Source organism: Eschrichtius robustus, chromosome 12 (assembly GCF_028021215.1).
Source record: "Eschrichtius robustus isolate mEscRob2 chromosome 12, mEscRob2.pri, whole genome shotgun sequence".
Classification (NCBI taxonomy): Eukaryota; Metazoa; Chordata; class Mammalia; order Artiodactyla; family Eschrichtiidae; genus Eschrichtius; species Eschrichtius robustus.
The window spans coordinates 16,700,605-16,724,694 of NC_090835.1; the positions used below are offsets into that span (position 1 = coordinate 16,700,605).

A 24,090-nucleotide genomic window follows, 5' to 3' on the forward strand; every position below is an offset into this window, starting at 1 on the left:
GAAGCTTCCATAAGAATCCCAAAAGTAAAGTACTTTTCATCGCAGAGAGCTTCTGGGTTGGTGAACATATCTACATGCGAGGTGGGTGACACACTCCAACTCCACTGGGATAGAAGCTCTTGTACTTGGAACCCTTCTGGATCTCACCCTATGTATCTCTTCATCTGGCTGTTTATATGTATCCTTTATGATACATAAAGTATCATAAAGTAAATAAATGTTACCCTGAGTTCTGTGAGCCATTCTAGCAAATTACTGAACCCAAGGAGAGTGTCATGGGAACCTCAATTTGTAAGTGGTTGGTCGGAAGTACAAATGACAGTCTGAGACTTGCAGTTGTTGTCTGAAGAGGGGCCAGTCTCAGGGGACTGAGCCCTTAACTTCTGGATCTGATGCTAACTCCAGGCAGATAGTGTCAGAATTGAATTGACTTTTGGGACCCCCCCCCCCCCCCACCTGGTGTTGGAGAATTGCTTGGTGTGGAAAACACACACCTCTGGTGTGAGAAATGTGACGTGTTCCGAGTGTGCGTATAGTATTGACTGTAAAGGAGATACAGAAGAGTCTGTCCTTTACACTAGTACCTCAGAATGTGACCTTATTTGGCAAGGGTTGTTGCAGATATGTGTAGTGAAGTTATGATGATGTCATACTGGAATAGGATGGGCCGTAATCCAATATGACTGTCGTCCTTGTAAGAGGAGGGAAATTTAGGCACAGACAAACACACAGAGAGGAGAACATAGACACAAGGAAGATGGCCCTGTGAAGATGGAGGCACAAGTCACAGAATGCCTGGGGCTGCCAGAACCTAGAAGAGGCAGGGAAGAAGGGTCTTACCCTAGAAATTTGGGAGAGAGAGCTTGATTTCAGATTTGTGGACTCCAAAACTCTAAGAGGATAAAGTTCTGTGGTTTGAAGCCACCCAGTTTGTGTTACTTTGTTACAGCAGCCCTAGTGACCCACTACAGCTGGTCTTTAAAAAAAAAAAAAAAAGACGATATTTAGATACCTAGCCACAATTAAGTACAATTTCAATGCTGTTTCTATGTTCTATCATCTGGCTTACTCCATTTTCGAAGTTCTAGTTTTCCAAATTGTTCTGACTGATTCAAGGCTTTCAAGAACTTCACCAATTGCTGCAAACCATTGACATTTCTTTTACTATTGCTTTAAATGCTTTTTTTTTCTAAGTCACTGATTTTTTCTATGACAACAGGAAAAGGCATATGCCAGTATCCTCAGCCAACTCTTTACTCCGTACTTAGGGTTTATCATTTGCCTTTCCTTGGAGAGGAGTCAAGGGAAAAAAGAAAAGGCTAGAATGTTACCTTCACTGCTGTAACCCAGCTCTTGCCCTAACTTTAATTCATAAAGAATTTGATTTGAAACATTAATTGCCTTTGCTGTATAATGTAGATAATACTGTGATTTATCTCCTCGATTGTGAACTGCTGATAATATTGTATCCAATACAATGTCCTTCGTCTGCGCTAATGCTAAAGAAATATACATTAAAAGACTAAAAACCCAAAGTACTTTGATTTGATTTGGTTTTTTTTAAAGATTTATTTATTATTTATTTATTTTTTTAAATTTATTTTTGGCTGTGTCAGGTCTTAGTTGTGGCATGCAGGATCTTTCGTTGATGCGCCCGGGCTTCTCTCTAGTTGTGGCGTGCCGGTTTTCTCTTCTCTAGTTGTGGCGTGCAGGTTCCAGAGCTTGTGGGCTCTGTAGTTTGCAGCACGCAGGCTCTCTAGTTGAGTTGCGAGCTCAGTAGTTGTGGTGTGCGGGCTTAGTTGCCCCGCGGCTTGTGGGATCTTAGCTTCCTGACCAGGGATGGAACCCGAGTCCCCTGCATTGTAGGGTGGATTCTTTACCACTGGACCACCAGGGAAGTCCCAGCAGTTTGATTTTAATATGCATCAAATATCCTCAAACAAACATTTCACTGAGACTGAGCTAGATGGCTGCTTTCTCTAAGAGGGTCTTGGAATTAAGAATATTCAAAATAATACTGTAACTTAACTGCTCCTGTGTTACTTGATAGGTTCTACGTAAGGTATTGAGTCAGTCATCTCTCTACAGGAATCAAGTATCTGAAACATGAAACTGCATGAATTAACCCTATCACTTGCCAGTTCTGGTCTTTTTCTAACATGTTCATTCATGGCCTATGAATTTTTTTATTGACTTGTGCCATTAGTAACTTAGTATTCTCCCATCAGTATAAAATGTAAGCCATACAAGATGACATTACCCTTAAGCACAAGCAATTAAGTAAATTGCTTTCCTATTGCATGAGAAGGGAATCATATAACAGCTCTTGTCCTCTGTGTATTCATTGCAGCAGTCACGTTAAGACCTAGGAGTCTGCTTGTCTTTTATCCCAGTGTGTTCATAGATATATCCCCTGTTTGCAAAAGCACCAAAATGTGAGGGAGAAGCCGGTAACTGGGAAGGTTGCTTAGAAAGCTGGATAGTGTAGGAGCCATGTTTTAAAAAGAGGGTGGGTAGTTTAGAAAATGGAAAATCTAACTGACAGCTTTCAGCTGTTTCAGCCACTTGTCATTGAGACGACTCTGGGTATTCAATATTCATTCATTGTAAAAAAAAAAAAAAAAAATACACACCTTTTTGGGAAAATCCAAAAGCTCCAGTTTAGATCAGATGTGTTGTGTAGACTTGCGTGTCATGCCAAAGCAGTGTGATGACAGTGCTGGAGGAGAGGAAATTGTCACGCCCAGGGACCCGCTCGAGTCCTTGGGACAGACCTCCAAGTGAGGGTCCTTGGCTTCAAGCAGGAAAGAATTCAAGAGCGAGCCAAAGTAAAGTGAAAGCAAATTTATTTAGAGGGACACATTCCATAGGCAGAATGCGGTCCTGCTCAGAAAGTGAGAGTGGCCCCAGGGCGTGGGGTTGGTCTTTTTTTTGTGGGCTGAGTAATATCACATGCTAAGGAGTAGGAGGAATGTTCTTGCTATTCCAGGAAAGGATGAGCATCTCCAGGAATGGGGCCACTTTTAGTATTATAATGAAGGTATAATGAGCTAAAGGTCAAGGACCAGACTGTTCTCCATGCCACCTTGGTTTCAGCCAGTTCCAGCCAGTTTTTATCACATCCTAAGGGCTGCACCCCTTCTTCATTTATCTAGTGGTTGTATCCTGCCCCTTTCCGTCCTGTCTCAAGAGCAGTTGTAGGTTTCTGCACAGTCAGAATGTATAGCATTCAGAAAAGCTTATTAAGCCAACTGTCCAAAGCAAATTGAGACATCACAAAGGAGAAATATGGGTCATATACAGGCTTTGTTCCATGGGACAAATCAGAGTTGTATAAATAAGTCAGCAGTAAAAGGCATCCACTTAAGTCCATTGTTTGCCAAGCAAATCTTGGTTATAGGCAGAGTGTGGTGTAATTAGAGAAGCAGGGGATTTGGGTTCAGATACAGGTGAGGTCTAGATTCTATTGCTTACTAGATGATGTCCTTGCATGAGTTACTTAACTTTCTGTTCCCCATTTTCTGGTTTCTTTTCACATCAGTTTTTAGTATTTGCCATGTTCCCTCCCACCATAAGATTTTGCACACACTGGTCCCTCTTCCAGGAACGTTGTGCTCTCTCCTTTTGGGCTGTATCTAGATGTCTCCATATGTAGTTGTGCCTATGTAGGTAAGAATGTATGTAGTTACGTGTATATAAATTTCATATATGCACAGTAATAGGAAGAGACACAGTCCCGACAATATGTCTACGGTAGCATTCTATCATAGCCATGTTTAACCAACAGAATTCCACTCCATGCAAAAAAAAAAAAAAATTCCACTCCATGCAAAAAAAAAGAAAAAAAGAGAGAGAGAGAGAAAAAAGAGATTACATCATTCACCCAGTTCCCAGTATAGAATCTTTCTTTCTCAGCTTTTAAATATATCTAAGCTTCCACTGACAGGAAAAAGGAGATAATAGCCCCCAAATTCAAGAGAAATGAAAGAACGTTTTTGGCTGGTACCTAAGGATTTAAGGGCCTGGAAATTTAAGTATGCTTTTAAGAACGTTCAAGGATAATTTGGCTTGCCTTGATAAGCTAACTTTTGGACTTAGACATATTCCATTATGGAGACTGACTGTAGTTAGAAACTGTTGAACCTAAACACCCCAGAAGTTCCCTGTATATTGTAAGGATGTTTAAATAGATATGCTTTGATAAACCTGATGTGCGGCAGATACTTTAGAAATGAGGAATGTATAGAGCCAAGCTATAGAGCTTCACACGTTTTATGGGATTGGATCTATGATGAATTAGAATGTGTGTGGATAAAAGTCACTGGAAGCAATAAGAGGTTTAGCAGTGACAACCAATCTGCGACTCACTGAACTTGGCTGCCTTCGGTGTGATTTATCTCCCACAGGCCACAATCTCAGTCTAGTGACAGCAGCTGCTCGAGAGCTTGAGACCTGATATATTTCCCAGCTCTCAGTGGCAGAAAAGAGTATCTTTGAAAGAAATCCTTTGTGTATAATAATACAATATGGTCACCGTGACTTGATTTATTTCACAGAATTACTTGGGTGTGAGGACTAAAAGTTTGACAATAGCAGTTATTTTACAACACAAAATTCTGTAAGAGGTTTTGTGTGCACTTTAAATACAGAACTGAGGTAAAGCACTCATTCAAACACTGCCTGTGGTGACACACTGCATTTGTAAACATCTCCCACTTAGAGTGTCTTATAAATTTTATATCTTGTCCAAATTCAAAATATAAACTGACTTGGAAGGATCCTTTAGAGAATACATCCAGTAATGAGTCCATAAAAGTTGGGGATTAGACCAGGGGAATTAATATTATTCATCTTGAGCATACATCCCTGAAGCCCAGCCCCTCCCACAAAGCTATTTGGGGATGAAAAAACAAAGATTCTCCAATGCCTATTGGAAACGGGGAAATGCGCAAAAGAGTTGAAGTTGAGTTTATTTCACTAACTCATTGTTTGCTCAGCCAGGCATCCTAGAGTCTCAGTTCCTACCTAGGGTATGATTAGTATCCCAGGGCTGCGTTTATTACGTACAATGTTTGTGAAGATGAATGGTCCAATCCACCCCTAGTGGAAACCCTGTAAGATTTAAATTTATAAGAAGACGAGCAGCAGTCAAACCAAGTAACATGTAACTTGAATTAAAACCCATAAAGACAGCGGAGTTACAACAAAAACCAAGGCTGTAAATGAAAAGATGTGCAAATATTTATCAGTCAAATTCAACAAAAAGAAACACGGTAACAATTACTAATTTAAAAAATAATAAGAATTCAAGGCAAACTTTAAGAGTAAAAAAGGTAAATTTATTTTGAAAAAAGTTTGCTCTGCCATGCAGGGGTAATAATCATAAATCATAATATTCCAATTAATGTACCATTAAAATATATCAAGTCAAAAACAAGTAGAAAATGAGAAACTAAATTGTCATGTAGTCTGAGAGCTCCTCTTTCAACCATCAACAGATCATTTGCCAAAAATCAGAAACACAATTTAATACTATTTTATAATGGAAGTAACAGATACACATAAAAAATTGATCCTAAAAATAGAAAATACACATTCCTTTTCATCTTTTTCACACCCTTGTAAATTTTAGGAAAGAAAGTAACAAAACAACTATATATTAAGGAGATGGAAGAATAAATGGATGGATGGAACAATGTCCAAAAGCAATAGACAAGCTCTGGAAAATATTAATGAAGAATAAAGGTTAAAGCAGCTAAAATTAGAAATGAGAAAGAGAACGTAATGGGTGAGAAAGAATTAAAAATAAACAGAATATTCCATGTTCAAGTCATATATGTGAAAACCCAATTAAGTAGAAAATTTGGGGGAGTATATAAGTGATCAAAATTAATAAGAATTTAAAAAGCTAAGTAGATTCATAATCATGAAAAACTGTAAATTAGTAACAGCCCCCCCCCCCCGTTTCCCCCACAAATAAAAAGATTCTAAGGCTAGAATTTTACTGGTAATTTTTTTTAAGATTTTAAGAAATAGATAAATTGTTATATAGACTATTTGACAATATAAAAAGTTTTAAATCTTTTCAATTTATTTTGTAAGGTTAACATATTCCTGAGAACAAAACCTGGCAAGATAACAAATAATTAGTAAATATGAATCGATTTCATGAATATAGTATGAAAACCTAAATAAAGTTTTAGCAAAAAACAACTGAACATCATACTGAAAGAGTAAACTTTCATAAGCACTAGATGATGATCTAGGAAATGTGCGTGCTTCATATCAATAGATATAATAAAATAGACCACTGTATTCTCAGTGGGCATTTATAAGACATTCAATAAAATTAATGACCAGTTGTAGGAACAGAAAAATACTTCTTCCACATCTCAGAAATGTCTTTAAAGGGAATATCAGGAATACTTTTATTTAAATCAACAATAAGACAGGATGCACACAGGTACCATTACTTTAAAACCATTTGGAGGTGTTTGGGCCAATTATAACTTTAGAAATAAGGAAACAAAATTACCATTATTTGGACAAAACGATATCAGGGCTACTCAAAACCCAATAGTACCAACTCTAAAATTTTTAAAAAATAATCAGAGTTCAGTCAACTACTGGGATACAAGATAAATTCACAAAAAGTAATAGCTTACTTATGTATCAACAGTAACCAATAAGCAGTATAACGGGACAAAAAGATCCCTCAAAAGATATATAAAATGCATGTTAATAATTTGCACAAGTACACAAGGCCTAAATAAAGACAACTCCAGTACTCGCTTAGGGTGGATGGATGGATGGATGGATTGCATGTGGAGAGAGACAGGGAAAGAATCATGAAAAAAAAAAAAATCAGTGCTCCTAGATGAAATAAAGCAGCTATTATAATGTAAGGCTTTTCATTTTTCTTCAATTTTTTCCCATGCTTCTAAAATGACTAGCAATCAGACACCACTTTAGACAATTCTGAGAGTATTTAGGTAAGGAAAAGAATAGTTAACAGTATTTTGAAAGAAGAGTAATGACACCTTGTCAGTAATTCCCAGGAATTTTTCTGGGGGGTATTTGTTCACGTATGAATTGCTGGATAGGACTGGAATTATACATATAGTTGCATCATTAAAACATCGGTACTCAAAATTCCATCTCTTGTAACCTATTGCATTCTCCTATGAACTGTTGTTAATCTTTCTTTGCCTCAGTTTCTTCATCTGTAAAACTGATGTGATACTAGTCATTTATTCTGAGGTATGTGTATAGAATACTTCAGAACAACCCATGTTAGCTGTTGCTGCGGTTGTTCTTGCTGTTGCTGTTACTGCTACCAGCAGCGCTGGTAGGATTGCTTCTAAAGTGTTCTCTGGGAAAGCTGCGGCAATTTACATTCCCATCAGCAGAGCAGGACGTGCCTGTTGCCCCACATTCTTTCCCACACATGATTTTTTCCCTTGATTTTTTAAATAAAAATTTTCCCAAACAGATGGTTGAGAAGTGATATCTCATTATCAACAGTTTCTCATTTCTCAGATTAATAGTAAGATGGAGAATCTCTCCATTTTGCTTATTAGTAATTTGGATACTTAAGAAAGATTCAGAATTATGACTGACTCCTCCAAATCAAGAAAATTGGGGGCTTAATACTGACTCATGAAATGCATCGTTACTTCTGCAGAAAACAAAAAATTACCTAATTTCTAGCTAGAGAAATTCACAATAGCCCAGCTGCCTGGGTTATTGTATAGAAGAGTGTTCAAAAAATTATTTTAAATCTAGCAATAGGGAATGACTTCCGAAAGTTACAAAAACAAAACACACACTGCTTCAAGACAACCATCAGCCAGATAAGACCTATTTTATTTTTGCTAGAAACACAGTAATGATATTGACATTTGCATATAATAGATTTTCATCTCATGTATATTTTGTGTCCATTGGACAGTGTTCTACTTAGGTCACAGCAGGAAATCCTTCACTTACACACAAATTCACAGTGTGTACTGGCCATTTCCTGTCCCTCTTCCATACCTTGCAGATTTGTGTCCTCTGCTCATTTCTTCCATTAGAAGTCAAGCCTTTCGCTTTACAGATTTACAGTAGGTCCTTATGTAGTCAAGCTATTAATTATATCTTAGTGTGAGTCACTGGAAATATCTTCCTTTGGTATGTCACTTTTATGTTAACTTTGTCTATTATTTTATCACTCATAGAGTAAAAGTTTTCATTTTCACGTAGTCAGAAAATCTGTATTCTTCTTTTCCTAATAGTTTTCATAACTTTTCTTGGGTTGAATGGGATATTCAAGCTGTAGGAATTTGAAGGGGAATATGAAGATTTTAGAACTAGTGTTCAAGGAGGGTTACATAAGAAACTTTGGGGAAGTTAGATAGGCTAGTGATACTAGGAGAGAAACTTTGGGAGAGATGCAGATGTTTAAAGAATATTTCAGGGAGATTTTGTTGTGAATTTCATATTTTTCCCCACAAACCTTCCATAAAATGACATCACTCCAATTCTTAGGAATTGACTTTTTTTCTCAGGGGTGGGGTTGTCAGTTGTTCACTGTTGAGCCTAGGACATATTGGGATTCCACCACTGGACCCACCCTACCGTTAGCCAGTTGAAAACTATAAGCTACCATCAAAGAGACAGTAATGTGTATGTTTGTGTTCCTGTAAATATGTTTGTGTATATACCAGCACATGAAAATCCAAACACCATTATGTATAAATACTTAAAAAAAATCTCTAAAGAAAGTTCTAAGAGAGTCAGTAACAATTCATTCGATATTGATTATGATTACTTCAGATCCTCCAAATTGTGATTAACAGATATTTACCTGCATCTGTGACTTGCAGATTTAAAATATCTCATCTCTGGAGGCAGAGGAAAGAACTAGTAGTTTATAATTTTGGTTTGGTTTTGTTTGGCAAAGGGTGTGGGGCTGAGGTTCCTGAATACATTCTGAAAAAAGAGGACTTGTCAAAAATAGGCTTAAATCTAATAAATCCAATAAATGAACAGATCAATCAAACTGAATGAGGAGATAAAGGGTGTCTGCTAATCATAGCATTATCTTTTATTCATGATGGCTTATTTATTTAACACCTTTATTGAGAAATAATTCATATAATTGAACTAAAGTGTACAATTAAATAGCTTTTACTATAGTCAAAGAGATGTGCCTCCGTCATCAATTTCAGAATATTTTAATTACTTCAGAAAGAGACCTCACACCCATTATCCATAATTCCCCCAACTCCTCCACCTTCAAACGCTCCCAGCCCCAGGCAACCACAAAGCTACTTTCTGCTCTGGTATTTGCCTATTCTGGACATTTCATATAATGGAATCATGAAGGATGTGGTCCTTTGTGACTTGTAAAATTTTTATTTTTTACTTGTTATTAATTATTAATAAGTGTTTTATTAACTTATTTTTATTAATAAATTTTATTCTTAGAGCAGGTTTAAGCTCACAGCAAAAGTGAGCGGAAAGTGCAAAGCGTCGTTCCCATACAACCCCTGTCCTCACACGTGCACAACCTACTCCACTATCAATATCCTGCATCATAGTGGTCCATTTGTTACAATCCATGAACCTACATTGACACATCATTATCACCCAGGGCCCATGGTTTACATTAGCGTTCATTCTTGGTGCTGTACATTCATTGGGTTTGGACAAATATATAAGGACATGTATCCACCATTAGAGTATCATTCAGAGTAGTTTCACTGCCCTAAAATTCCTCTATGCTCCATCTATTCATCTCTCCCTCCCCCAACCCTTGGCAACCAATAATCTTTACTATCTCCATAGTTTTGCTTTTTCTAGAATGTTCTATAGTTGGAATCACATAGTATGTAGCCTTTTCAGATTAGCTTCTTTCACTTAGTACTATACATTTATATTTCCTCCGTATCTTTCAATGGCATAATAGCTCTTTTTTCTTTTGACTGGATATAGTAGTTTATCCACTCACCTACTGAAGGCCACCTTGGTTACTTCCAAGTTTTTGAAATTATGAGTAAAGCTGCTTTAAACATCTGTGTGCAGGTTTTGTGTGGACATAAGTTTTCAATTTGGATACATATCAAGGAGTAAGATTTCTGGGTCATGTGGCACGAGTATGTTTAGTTTTGCTTTCCTCCTAGCAGTGAATTATTATTTTGAAAAAACTGTTATCTATTAGATAAATTAAGAATATTTCACTTATTTATTTTCTGATGCTCTTCCTTTCTTTATGGAGGGCCGTGTTTCTGACCTATCATTTTCGTTCTCTCTGGAGAGAGGCCTGTGGTTTGATTTCAGATATAAATTTGGGAAATTCTCAGTCACCACTGCGTCAAATATTACTTGTTTCCTTTTTCTCTTTCTTCTCCTTCTGATATCTCCATTACACAGTTCTTCAGTATTTTGTTCTTTATTTTCAGTTGTTTCATCTTTCATTTTAAGTTTGGAAGATTTGATCGTCATATCCTCAAGCTTAGAGATTGTCTTCTCAGCCATGTTTAGTCTATTAGTGAGCTCATGAAAGCCATTATTTATTTCTTTAGAGTGTTTTTGATCGCTAGCATTTCTTTTTTGTTTTTTAGAATTTCCATCCCTCTGCTTACGTTATCCATTTCTTTTTGCAATCTATTTTTTCCATTAAATCCCTTAGCATATTAATCATAGCTCTTTAAAATTTCTGGTCTGATACTTCATGCCGTATCTGATGCCTGTTCTGATGTGTATTCAGCCTCTTAACACTGTGTTTTCTGCGTTTTCATATGCCCGGTAATTGTTCTGTTGAAAGGCATACATGACGCGCTAGCTGAAAGGAACTGCAGTGAGCAGGCCTTTACAGATACCGTGGTGAGTTTGTGGGGGGTGAGAGGAAGTGTTCTCCAGTCCTGTGACTTGGTCTGCTGTTCTGGTGAGCCTGTGCCCCTGCACTGTGAACTTCCACAGTGCTTCTTCATCTCCCCCTTTCCCGTCTGGTGAGACAGGATGGCCGGAGGTACTGGAGCTGTGTATTTCCCTTCCCCCGTGTGGGAAGCTAGAGGGATCAGGATTGGGGGATTTTTCTTAGGGAGACGTATTAGGCTCTTACAAGACCGCAGCAGGTTAGGCTCTGGTAAAATAGTTTCTCCTAAAGGCAGCCTTTGTTCAGAAGAACAGAGGGCTCTGGCTTATTTCGTAATGGTTCATTTTCCCTTCCCCTGCCAGAAACATGAGGGGATCTTTCTTCACCATGCACTGTGAGGACCCGGTAGAGCTCCTGGAGGTAAAACTCAGAAAAGGATGGGGAACCACCTGTGTCTGGGCTCCCTGGAGTGTTAGCTCTCAGACCTGTCCACGCTGACCCTCCAGCAATTCACCCATCACAGTTTGGGTTTCTCTACCCCAGTCCTGGCTCCCAGGGAAATTTCTGCTGGCGGATTTCTGCTCCAGTAAGTTGTGGTCCTCTGTATTTGTCGGTCTGTCTCTCCAGTTTTGAAGGTAGTGGTTTTTTCCATGGCCTCACTTCTCTGTCAGATCGAAGAGGAGTTACTCAGCTTTTACTTGTTGTTAGAACAGAGTGATGACTGCTAAACTGCTTATATGCCAACTGAAAATCAGAAGTCAGGGTGACTGGCCTGTTTTTTAATCGGCTTATTTGCCTTTTTATTATTGAGTTGTAATTGTCCATAGTGACTTGGATTTTTATGCTCCGATTTCAGAAAGAAAATTATTCTACTTTGCAAGACAGTATTTAATTATACCATTTAATTGATCTGGACATGAATAAGAAAGTGAAGAATAAACGGCTCATTTGGGGCAATTTAAAATTTTAGACACAAAAACCAGGAATTTTAGCTGTTTTTTATAACAGTAAACACTCTGATTTTGTAAACCATTTTTTAATACTGACTTTAAAATTTTAGATCATAACTGTTTACAAAAAAAATAATCTAATGATAGATTGGATTTGGCATCCAACCTAGTCTTTTTTTTCATCTTTTTAAATATGACTTTGAGATAGATTTATTTATTTATTTATTTATTTATTTATTTCCAGAGTATCAGGAAAACTGTGGGAATACATTGGTCTGAAGTTGTAGTAGAGTTGGTGTGATCTCTTTGGGAACAACTCTCCTGGGAGAGAGTGTAATTTTATTCTCTCTGACTGCGGGTATCCTTTCTCTGGCTCACACATAGGCTACTGACATGAAAGGGCATCTAGATCAGAGTTGGTGGGGTTGTTTTAAGTCTATCTTGGGTTCTTGGCACAGTCAGAGTAAAACAACCCTGCAGGGATGAATCTTGATAAACAAATACCACGAACTCACTGTTCTCCCTTCCTCAGATTTCCTGATGGGAGGAACCCAAGGAAAAGACAGAAAGTAAGGGCACCATTTTATATAGTCCATGTAGGTCAGCTGCCTCCAAAGGAAGCAGTATGGCAGGTACAGAATGGATCTGGAGGGACGTGTCCAATGGTGTTTTCCAAAGATGACTGCAAAAGCACACTTTGTACCCAACTTGCTCGTCTTTCGATGTGACTTTGACACTCTTCCCCATCAAGTGGTGAAATGTATGCCTCTTTTCTTGAACCCAGGTAGACCTTTGTGACTGCTTTGATCAATAAAAGAAAAGCAGGAGTGACGCTCTGTGAGTGCTGAGGGGAGCTCATAAAAATGCCTGCACTTCCACCTTGTTCCATTGGTGCAATTTCTCTTGGAATTCCTGCTTGGAAGCCCAAGCGGATGGTGGAGAGGTCTACCTTAAGAGAACGGCTGAACTCCCAGCCAACAGCTGACACCACTCTCCAGTCATGTAAGCTGGCTTGCCTGTCCCCGTTCCAGCTGCCCCAGCTGATGAGGTTTACAACAGAGACGAGCTGTCCCCCTACTGATCTCTGCTCAGATTATATATTGCTGAGCAGAGTAAATGATCATCAGTTTTTTAAGCCACTAAATTTGGGGGGTAATTTATTACACAGCAAGAGTAATTGGAACTAGAACTGAGCACAAGACGTTTGCACAACTTGGTCAAGTTTCCATGAAACAGTGGCTTTTTGTGCCTTTGTATCAGGGGATTCCCTTTTTCATATACTAACCTTATAATTCTGCAAGGGGCAGATCTGCTCCCAGTGTATTTTAAACCTCTAATATGCGGGTAAAAGCAACAAAGACAAAAAAAAAGACCTGTGATCTATGAGATAAATTGTTACTCAGGGTAGGCTCTTGTGACTTGAAATACTTGCATTCTGAACTGTCGTCACATCAATTCAGAGTAATCCTAGGGTGATTCACACTGACTAACAGTAAGTTGCTATATGAATCTATAGAAATCTATCACCATGTTGAATTATTTCAATGACTAGTGTTTTTAAAATGACAAGTACACCAAAGCAATCTAATGTCAAGGAAATGTGCCTTGTACTTGACATATAGTACCTGTTTCACAGGTACTAGTTTTCTCACCCATCTTCCAGAATGAAAATATGTACAGGTGTACTGTTCTCAGCTTATAAACCCAGCACTAAGCAACCTAACTTAATGATTATTTTATGCATTTATTAATTGCAGAGTTTTAGAGCTAGGGAAAAGAGTGACTATCTTGAAGCTTTTATTTCCAGGAGGAGTGATGATGTGAAGAATATAAAATCTCGGGCATTTAATGCTTTTAGATACTAACTGATCATTAGAATCAGCTAAAGGGTCTCCTCTTTCTAGTCCATTTTGATTTAACTGTTCCGGGATGTGGCCTAGGGATTTCTGGTATGTTTTTAAAGACTCTCCAGGTGAATTTACTGTACAGCCAATGTTGAAAACTACTGGGTTAAGTGATCTGGGTAGCCCAGTGTTTTGCAAAGCACAGACTAGGTACCCAATAGGCAATATTAAATAATGCAGAATGAGATCTATTCTATTTTCAATTTCATTTCAATCATTTAGGTTAAATCAAGGAGAATAATTCAGTATGGTGTTAGGTTTGTCACGAATGATTTTCTAATTTTTGCTAATCTCCCTTTTTAATTAAAAGAGCAAAGGTCCAAGTCTCAGAGACTTTGAGAGTGCCCACCTAGTGTCCATTTACATTATTTTGGACAGTGTCCATTTGCATTATTTTCCACTCACTGTTTTCATTTTCAGTTAACTATTACTGTGATCGACAGTTTTCCATGTTAGATAAAAGTACACATTTTCTGTATTGACTTCCATATTATTTAAGAAAGTTAAACAGTTTAAGAAACAAGTAAATAGTAGAGCATTTAGTACTGGAATATGGCAAAAAAAAAAAAAAATGTGGCGGTGTGACTCTAATGGTTGAAGTTTAGAAAACACTGAGGTACAATCACTGTGGGAATAGACACTGGATCCTGAGATCACCAACTTCCAGTAAGATACTCCATAAACACTACAGTGGCCAGAAAAAAAAAATCCCCAAGTTGTTAATGTGAACTTGATGTCGAAATAGAAAAGCTGATACCTTTAAGGTAACTTGGGCATTGACACAGTTTAAAATATGCATGAAGGTCTTTGACCAAGTTTTTATCTTTCATGTGTTATTCTTTCAAAACAGTTATGACGGGACAAGCTAGGGCTCTAAATCCTGTAATGGATCAACTATTTCAGTTTATTGGTACCAAAGAAAGTCGAAAAATTTTGATGTGAACAGATTGCATATTACCTGCACTAAATATCACCTGTTTGGACAACCAGGCATCAGACAGTTTCAGATGAAATAATTAATCAGTCGGAAAAACTAAAATTGTTTACAGTGTTAGGGCCCATTTTCATGTTTCAGTGGTTGCCAATTATTTCTGTTCCTTGGGTGAGCAGTGTCCATTTGTAACAAAGGTGGCCTTGTTGCAGCCATTTGGGGTAGGGATGGGGCAAGATTTAACTTGGTTGGTCAGAAATACAGAGGTGACCCATCTGCCACCAATTCCCTTAGGGGCCTTCACAGAGAAAAACACCACTCAGGTTTCAGAAGTAACCTGTAGGCTTGACTGTTCTCTAGTCACCTGTGTATGACTTACATGCAGTGTCAGGACTTGGAAGGCAACCCAGTGACGGGATGAATGATTAACATTGGAATCTATACAGAAACAGGCTGTGTAAAGTGATTTTTAAAAAGGAGGAGCTTCTATTCTACCTTGCCTTCCAAATAGTTGTCAAAATGCTTTTTTCCCCCCTTAAATTGGAAAATTATGCTTCTTGGCAGTCCAGCAGCAGCATTTACATCAAGAGTCCTTACTAGGAAATTAGTTTTTGCTGAAAATGTGTTTTATTCAAAGTGCACGCTACATTTGCAGGGATCAAGAGGTTTTCCAAGTTCCAAGGTTTATTTTATACCTTGATTTGTAGCATATGGTAGATCTCACAATGTACTCTCAGCTTACGTGTAATTAGTAATGAGTTGTCTGCTTTCTTACCTTCAGCTGGCGTGGGTTATCACATCATGCAGTGTTTTTCTTTCAGTGCAGAGTGGTTTTTCAACTACATCAAAAATTCCACTAGCATCGTCACCTAAGAAAATATAGGGAAAAAGTTAACAAGCTTATCTTCTTTTTCGTCTCATGCACTCACTGGATTTTCTGTTAGCATTTATTTCAAAGGTGATTTGACTTATAAATCCATATACTGTTTATACCTGTAACATGTTCTGGAAATATGATCTTTTCTAGGAGAAATCTATATAATTAGGTGAACAACTAATTAGATAATTAAGTAATTCTAGAAAAGCTTACAAGTTTTTTCAAATATAATAAAAAATTTACTATCATTAAGACATGAATATGAACCTGAAATTAGCTACAGTGAAATTTTAGTTTTCTGGGGACAGAAATGGAGCTTTTGGTAGTGGGAGAGGCCTATTCCTATGGATTTGTGGATTGACTATCCCCCCTGACATTGCCTATCCCTCCCACTACCAAAAGAGACTCTGTTGTCACCTGCCTTAGAGTCTCTGCATATGTGTAAGTGCTCTAATGTAGACCATTTTTTTCTTACCCTCTTTTGCTAGATAGCTTGTATTCATATTGCAAATCTTAGCTCAACTATCAATACATTGAGACTCCAGAATCATAGATTCGTCTGTGTATTTTGAACTTGCATTACACTGTAATTTTACATTGATTTGTGGTAGTCATTTGATTAATGGCTGTCTTTCAACTGTAAGCTCCAGGAACATAAGGACTGGTTTTTTCCCTCACTATTGTATCCCCAGCGACTAAAGTATAACCATTGCTTAATGAATAGTTTTGGAATAAATGATCCTATTTAAAAAGATAGTGCTTCTGAGAAAGAGCTAAAATTCATATGACTTAGGGAAATGTCTCCCTCTTCTTAAACCCCTGTTGAAGCTGTAGAAATAGGCCTCTTGCACTGCTAAAAGCTCCATTTTCAAATAATGCTGTGATCAGCGGCATAGAAAAAGGACTTGTTTTCTGGAAAGACTGGGGATTACACTGCTGCACTTGGAGGGGGACGTTTTAAGGGCCATAGGGATAAGCGAAGTGAAGAAAATGAAGCTTTGACTCTGCGTTGTCCCAATTCTAGTCCGTTCTATTTGAGGGAAGGGGGACAAAGGAGAGTTTAGGAAAACAATACAAAGAAAGACTAACAAACTAATTTAGCAGATAATAAAGTAGAAGCTATTTTTATTCAAAGGGTTATTAGTGTTCCTAAGAATTTATTCAAAGATTATTAATGTTTGTAATGTTTGTAAGTTGTTTTACACTTACACTCTGAGGAATTAGAAGCATGTTTCTAAATGTATCTAAATAATAGATGCAATTTTACTGATAAATATACTGAAAAATAATCTATCAGGTGCTATTTTACCACAATTAGACTAATGCTACTTGGGTTTTTCCGAACATTCCTCTCCTGTCCCCTTTATCATAGTTAATCAGTAACAAACTATATTCTAACCATTAGCAGTGAAAATTGACGGGGACAAGAATTGGTTTGATATAAGTGAAACTTCCCTTTGGAATTTCCTTTTCCTTTTTTATCTTTTTTTAATATCTGGGAATAATCAATTGCATCCTAATAAGAAGTTATAGAATGTTCTAATTAATTGCACTTTTATTATTAAACATTTAATTCTTGTGAAAGAAACTGGAGTTTAGAATAACAGCCATGTTATTTGACCTTTTCACTGATGGTCCTATTTATAGTGGAGCGTTTAGAGCTATAGTTGTACATTATAACAACTGCATCTTGAGAGTTATTATGTTCTGCCAAAAAATACACAAATTGTAAGTGCGTAGCCCAGTGAATTTTCACAAAATGAACACATTCAGGTAACCAACGATGAAATCAGGAAGCAACATGACCCCTATTCCAGAAGTCCCTGTGATGCCTCGCTGCAGTACTAAATATCCCTCCAAAGATAGTCACAGTCTAGATTTATGATATGATAGATTAGTATCATTGTACTCCTTTCTGTCTGATTTATATCTTTTATGTTGAGACTTAGCTATGTCAGTCTATATAGTTATGGTTCATTGATTTATTTAGTTATGGTTCATTGATTGACTAGGTTGTTTCCATTCTTTAGCTATTATGGTTAGTACTGCCACAAACGTTCTTGTAAATGTCTTGATGAACATACACACACATCTCTGTAAAGTATGTATTACTTAGGAACGGAATTGCCGGGTTGTAGATTATGGGTATATCCTGCCTTAGTAGATATTTCTAAACAAGGTTCCAGAGTGATTGCACCGGTCTCCATTCCCATTAGCAATAACAAGAGTACCGGTTGCTCCGCATCCTCAGCAGGACTGAAAAATTTCCTGCCTCCTGCATTCTGAGGTTGTGTACACATGGTATGTGCCATGTGATTTTATTTAACCTTTATTAAATAACTTCTCTAAATTTGTAAACATAACTTGTTTCATATATATATATATCCCTGACTTGGGTTTACATCCTAGAGAGCAGAGGTCATGTATAACATACTTCTCTAACCTCGAGTGAGTCTAATACGGAAAGCATTCGATGAACTTTTGTTAAGATGAATCTTGACTATTCATATTGCTCCATGAAAAGACAATAGATAGGGTGAGAGAGAAAAAGCACTAGAAGAGGAACAATATAAATATAGTCTACTGAGAAAGACAAAAATTAAGTACAGGATCCTTAGTTTTTGCTACATTTTATTTTTCATTTATGTATTCATCCACTCAGTTTCATGTTGGTGCTGAAAAAAAAAAATCAATGGTTCCTACCGTCTACATGTTTATTGCTTCCGTTTTCACTCTGCAGTGTAAAATATAATTAAAAATTATATTTCCCTTCATGGTGAGCCTAACTATATTTCTTCAGGAAGGTGGTTTGGTTATTACACAAGCTAGCTAAGTTATATCTCTCTCTACCCATCAATACCAAAGTGAACAGAAATGACAAACCCAACATCAATCTCTTTTTTACTCCTTCAAGAAAGAAAACGAGGTTATGTGCCTAAAAGCTATATTCATGTGTCTGAGGACAAAAAGACAGTGCTACTTCCAGTTCTCTTTTTTTACCCAACTGCTTTCAAAATAAGCAAATAAACACAGGGAAGAATAACAGCTTATCCCAATGCCTTGATGGAATTTAATCGTAACAGTTCTTACTTCACTGAAAATAAGAGATTCCTATAGAAATGATAATCAACCTCCTGTGAGTATATGGGGCTCATAAAATCTAAAGAGTTTCTAAAGGTCAGCAAGCATTGAAGGCTTTGTCCTGGGGATAAATTTCTAAGTAACCCTGAGGAGAAAGAAAGAGGGAGGGAAACGAAAAAGTTTAACTTGATAAAAGTAAAATGTGCAAACTCAACAGTTTCTGGATTATCATTTAATTACAGCCATCAATCAGCTCACATCTGCCTTTTCCTGATACTAAGAAATTCAGGCTAAAGCCATACAGTCCAACCAACGGAGAATACATAGCGCATTAAGAATCCTAAGGATAGGAAGCAATATTTAAGAAACTACCTGATAGGAGATCTTAGGAAATTACCTAAAAGCAGGATAGTGGAATCCATCTTTCAACGAATACTGGGAAAACCCAAGAGTAAAATTATCCTTTTAATTAATAAGACAAACTACTTATTGCTTCCTCTTCCGTACCATTTTAGAGATTTTCCATTAAGTGATCCTTTTCAAAGGGCTTTGCTTTCCAAATCGTTTTATTTCAGTCCATACTTTTACTAATGCATGAAACTGGCCTGCGGTTACTCATTTTACGAACATGATTTTACATTCTTTTAAAACAAGGACGATTTGAAGTTGAGCTTTTAGAAATACATTTGCTTCATTAATTGGCACTGGGGAATGCCAGCCTATGTCTTTATGGGCAGCTATTATTTTTTGGTTAAAAATGTTTTAATTTCTTCTTATTGAGGGGTTCATACTGACCGTCCCTAAATTCTGTAGCGAAGGAATTAAATAGCATTAGGCTTTTTAAGCTTCAAAGTGTTCAGAAAAGTGTTTCAACCATGGTAATCCCCTTGTCGTGCTGCCTTTATCTCCCACCAGATACCTAAATGCTTCTGTCTTCTTCTCAGGCAGATAATTGCAAAGAGGATGGAACCAGAGAAAAGAGTTGCGCTGGTGCTGAGCAGTGGATATAAAAATAAGTGTCACCCTAGTGAAAGTAAATAGACTCTGAGACTGTAATCTCTGCCCTTATTTATCTCTGAAACCATAAATGCCTAGGGGAAAGCTTGTTGTTTATTTAGCTACAGAAATCTATGTCTGCAATCATGTATGGTTTTTAACCTGTTTTTATTTCCATACTTTCCATCGTAGCAATCTTATGTCTTGGAACCACCTAGGTCTTCTCTCTAAATACGGGTTTTATTCCAGTGGTGTTGTTGGCCATAGCCTTCGAGAGTCTCTGTGTTTTCAAACTAATAATATGTTCATTACCTGTTTTTTCCAACAGAGTTCTTCAGGCGATTTAATGATCAGAAACATTCAGTTGAAACACAGTGGGAAATATGTTTGTGTGGTGCAGACAGGGGTGGACAGTGTTTCATCTGCCGCTGACCTCATAGTGAGAGGTAAACATTAATGGCTCTGTGTGCTTCTTTAATTTCGCATCTTAACTGAGCCTTTCTCACTGAAAAACCATGATGAGATAGCATATGAACATGTGAGTTATATAATATTGATTTGATCCCCCTGCCCAAATAGACCAGGAGATGTGAGAATAAGGATGGGTGCTAATTCAAAGAAATAAAAATCTCAACTCTGTCATTCCAATAGCTCTCACTGTAATGAGCATTCCACAGCTGCTGCCAAGCTGATGTGTTATTGAGCATGTCATTAATTCAGCAGTAGTGTTTAATATGAAAGAGAGTAGTGATAGTGTGTGTGTGTGTGTGTGTCTACTTCCAAAATAAAACACAGGATCATCTAGGGTGCCTGAGAAAATTTGCCAGTCTGAGCTACTGTCCAAAGTACTGATTTGCTACTGAGCTGAAAAATGACCCAGAGTGCATGGTAGAATAAAACAGCTCTAGATTACAAACTGGGAACTACAGAGATGTCCCAGAAGATTAAAGAAAAAGGTTTTGCGCCAAAAGTAAAGGATGTTGAATTTGGAACAGTGCAGGAATCATGCTGAATAGAGGGCTCAAAAAGCAGGTTTCATTTGCAATTGTGGAGTATTATGCCTTTGGAATTCATGGCTCAAAATGCAGATTTAATATCTAACAACAGGAATGTGAAAGAAAAAGAGTGGAAATTTTGTTGCCAGGTAAATGTCCTTTTTCCCTAAGTGCTTTTGAAATTGGGATCCGTTGAAGGGATTCAAGTGCTGTGGGGCATGTTCTTCACATTGGTAGAAGAGAATGACGTTTATGGAATTGCTAAATATTGTTTGCATTTTTGCCTTAGGTTCACCTGGACCACCAGAAGACGTAAAGGTAGATGAAATTACAGATACAACAGCCCAACTCTCTTGGAAAGAAGGTACAGACAACCACAGCCCCGTTATATCCTATTCTGTCCAGGCACGGACCCCTTTCTCCGTGGGTTGGCAGACGGCCACAACAGGTAAAGGGGGAGAGGCAAATGCCACCGGTACATATGAATGGATTTCAGGTCAACCCTAAGACATGCGGACGTTTACCTCTCTGAAATATTCCTTTGTAGTGCCTGAGGTCATTGATGGGAAAACACACACAGCTACGGTAGTCGAGTTAAATCCATGGGTGGAATACGAATTTCGGGTTGTAGCCAGTAACAAAATCGGAGGTGGAGAACCCAGTTTACCCTCAGAAAAAGTAAGAACTGAGGAGGCAGGTTAGTGTTCTTGTTTTCTGAGTCATGGCTTCATAGGTTTTTCTGGGTGTGTATTTCCACTTCTCCTGCGCTTGATCTCCAGCCTCGATAATGCATTGTCGCAATTATCTGAACTATCTAACGGCAGACTGGCCATATGGCATTTGTCAAAAGACACGTGTAAGTGATTCTGATGTAGTGTGACATTTGCAAGAGTTCAGTCGATCGTCAGCATTCATTAGTGTATGTAGAGTGAATATGTTTTTGTCACTTAAGGTTATAATTACTATCTGATATAGTCACCCTGTTAACAGGGGAAGTGCTGTTTTCATTTATAACAAGCATTGACAAATTGGTAGGATAATGACTTCTGGGAGTTCAGCTGCTAGGAAATCTCATTCTGCCACCAAGCTTAAGCGATTGATGAATAGGTATATGTTGGCCCCTTGAGTATTAAATTAAGAGAGAATTATTGTTAAAATTGTCCATGTGGGGCAACTATTAATAATAACCATAAGACTCTTTTTTATAATGCTAAAAATAGCCTAACATTGAAACTGCAAAGTAGAAAGTGTACATGGTATCACATTATTGAGGCATCAGAGAGGATTTAAGACTTTCCTTTTCAGAGTCTGTAGTATTAATTAAGACTAAAATTATGTTTGAAATACAGCCAATGTATTACTTTGGAACACAGCCAAGATAGAAGTCATGGAATACATTTCAATAATTTTAATGATGCTCTTTTACATGGGACAATGCATATAATGTTTATGCCAGGTATTGTGAGAAATCGGGGAGCCATGTCTGTCTTGGTGCTCAGTTCATTTATTCACACAACACGTATTCAGGAAGTACCTGCTGTGCACTGAGCACTTTCTGGGTACAGTGGGTACAGCTCTGAACACAGCAAAGACCCACCTTCAGGGAACTTATGTTCTAGGTGTGTCATGGGATTTACTAAGCATAAATTTCTCAGCATAAAAGCCTGTGTGATGTTCATAAAGATTATCTCATAACAGGATGTGAGGGTTTAAGTATGGGTCATCTCTGTATAGAGCCCATGTTTTTCTGAGAAATAAATCTGTACTTGAAATAGTCACAAGTTAAATGTTCATGCTGATGTGGATGGACCTAAAGATTATCATACCACGTGAAGTCAAGTCAGACAGAGAAGGACAAATATCATGCGATATCACTTACATGTGGACTCTAAAAAAATAATGATACAAATGAACTTATTTACAAAACAGAAATAGACTCACAGACATAGAAAACACACTTATGGCTACCAAAGGGGGAAGGAGAAGGGCGGGATAAATTAGGAATTTGAGGCTAACAGGTACACACTACTATATATGAAATAGGTAAACAACCAGGACCTACTGTATAGCACAGGGAACTATATTTAATATCTTGTAATAACCTATAAGGGAAAAGGATCTGAAAAAGAATATATATGTGTGTGTATATATATGTATATATATATATATATATATATATATATATAACTGCATCACTTTGCTGTACACCTGAACCATTGTAAATCAACTATACCTCAATTAAAAAAATGCTTTGAAACTGGGGGGAAAAAATGTCCGTATGGGATTGATTTATCATCATCCCTGATGAATCACTTTTTCTTGTTTTATTAACCTCACACTGAGTCATTTTTTTCTTACTGTTTGAGATACTTTGAATCTCTAATAATTTTTTGCAAATATGAAGCATGTGATGATCTCCCTCAAAGATATATATATATACATATACATGCACACACGTATATATACACAGATATAATTGCATATATACACCCACGTGTGCACATGCACACACACACACACGTGTGTAATGTGCCAATGATCAAATTATTTTAACTATTAAAGGTAAACAACATTGAGTCTTCTTTCAGATAAATATTACCAGATGCTAGCAGGGTCTCAGTCGTTCTTTCTAATCTTTCAGTGCCAGAAGTGCCTCCTTCAGACGCCAGTGGAGGAGGTGGGAGCCGGTCTGAACTGGTGATCACCTGGGATGTAAGTGTCTGCACAGCGCCTGCCCCTCAGGGTGACGCTCTTCCCACACTCATGGCATCCTGGGTGGTGCTGGTAGTGGTGCCTGGAACTAGTAGCTAATATTTTTGAGTGTTCACTCTGTGTTAATCATTGTTCCCAGCATTTTGCATATTTTTTTCATTTTATCCTCGCAACATTTTTTAGGTGAAAGCACTAAGGCATAGAGGTGTTAAATAATTTGCCCGAGGTCATCTGGCTGGTAAGCATAGGGGTGAGAGTCTAGTCCTGGCTCTTTTCTCTGGAGCTGCTCCCCCGCTGGTGATGCACAGGCCACTTCTCCAGCCCGTGCTGCTTCCTAGCCATTCTCTCAGCCTTTGCTTTAAGTCATAATTAGGAAAAATATTAATTAACAAAGTCAGAAGGCACTAGAATTGTCTACATTATTTGAAGATGTGGTTGGAAGAATAAGAAGTCAAGAGATTATGGAGTTTCAATAGGAATTTTTGACATGATGCAAATACAGCTTTGAGTTTAATACATTGTTTTTATTTCCTTTTTTAAAGTTTTACTCTTTTGCTCTGAATTATCATGTCAATGTGTATTTTTTTTCTATAAAATCAACATTAGGGATGAGATGATTTTTATTTGATTTAGAGATGCAGTATTTCAACTGAAAGTATATCTTTATTATTCGGAACTCAGATTGCGGCTGCAAGATGCTCAAAAATCTGAATAATTTATGAAAATTCCAGTTAGTTATCTGGTGGCTATGAAAGAGTGGCATATGTTTATTTAAAAGCAGCT

General features: G+C 37.5%; 1 protein-coding gene across 1 annotated transcript in view; it reads left to right on the forward strand.

The window, feature by feature from the left end:
• The window catches only part of CNTN3 (contactin 3), a 310,295-nt gene that overhangs the window by 253,982 nt on the left and 32,223 nt on the right, over positions 1 to 24,090 (forward strand). The window contains exons 14-17 of the mRNA XM_068557391.1: positions 19,929 to 20,046; positions 20,885 to 21,043; positions 21,143 to 21,292; positions 23,237 to 23,307. Of these exons, the coding sequence (XP_068413492.1) occupies positions 19,929 to 20,046; positions 20,885 to 21,043; positions 21,143 to 21,292; positions 23,237 to 23,307 (498 nt within the window). The remainder of the gene's footprint in view (positions 1 to 19,928; positions 20,047 to 20,884; positions 21,044 to 21,142; positions 21,293 to 23,236; positions 23,308 to 24,090) is intronic.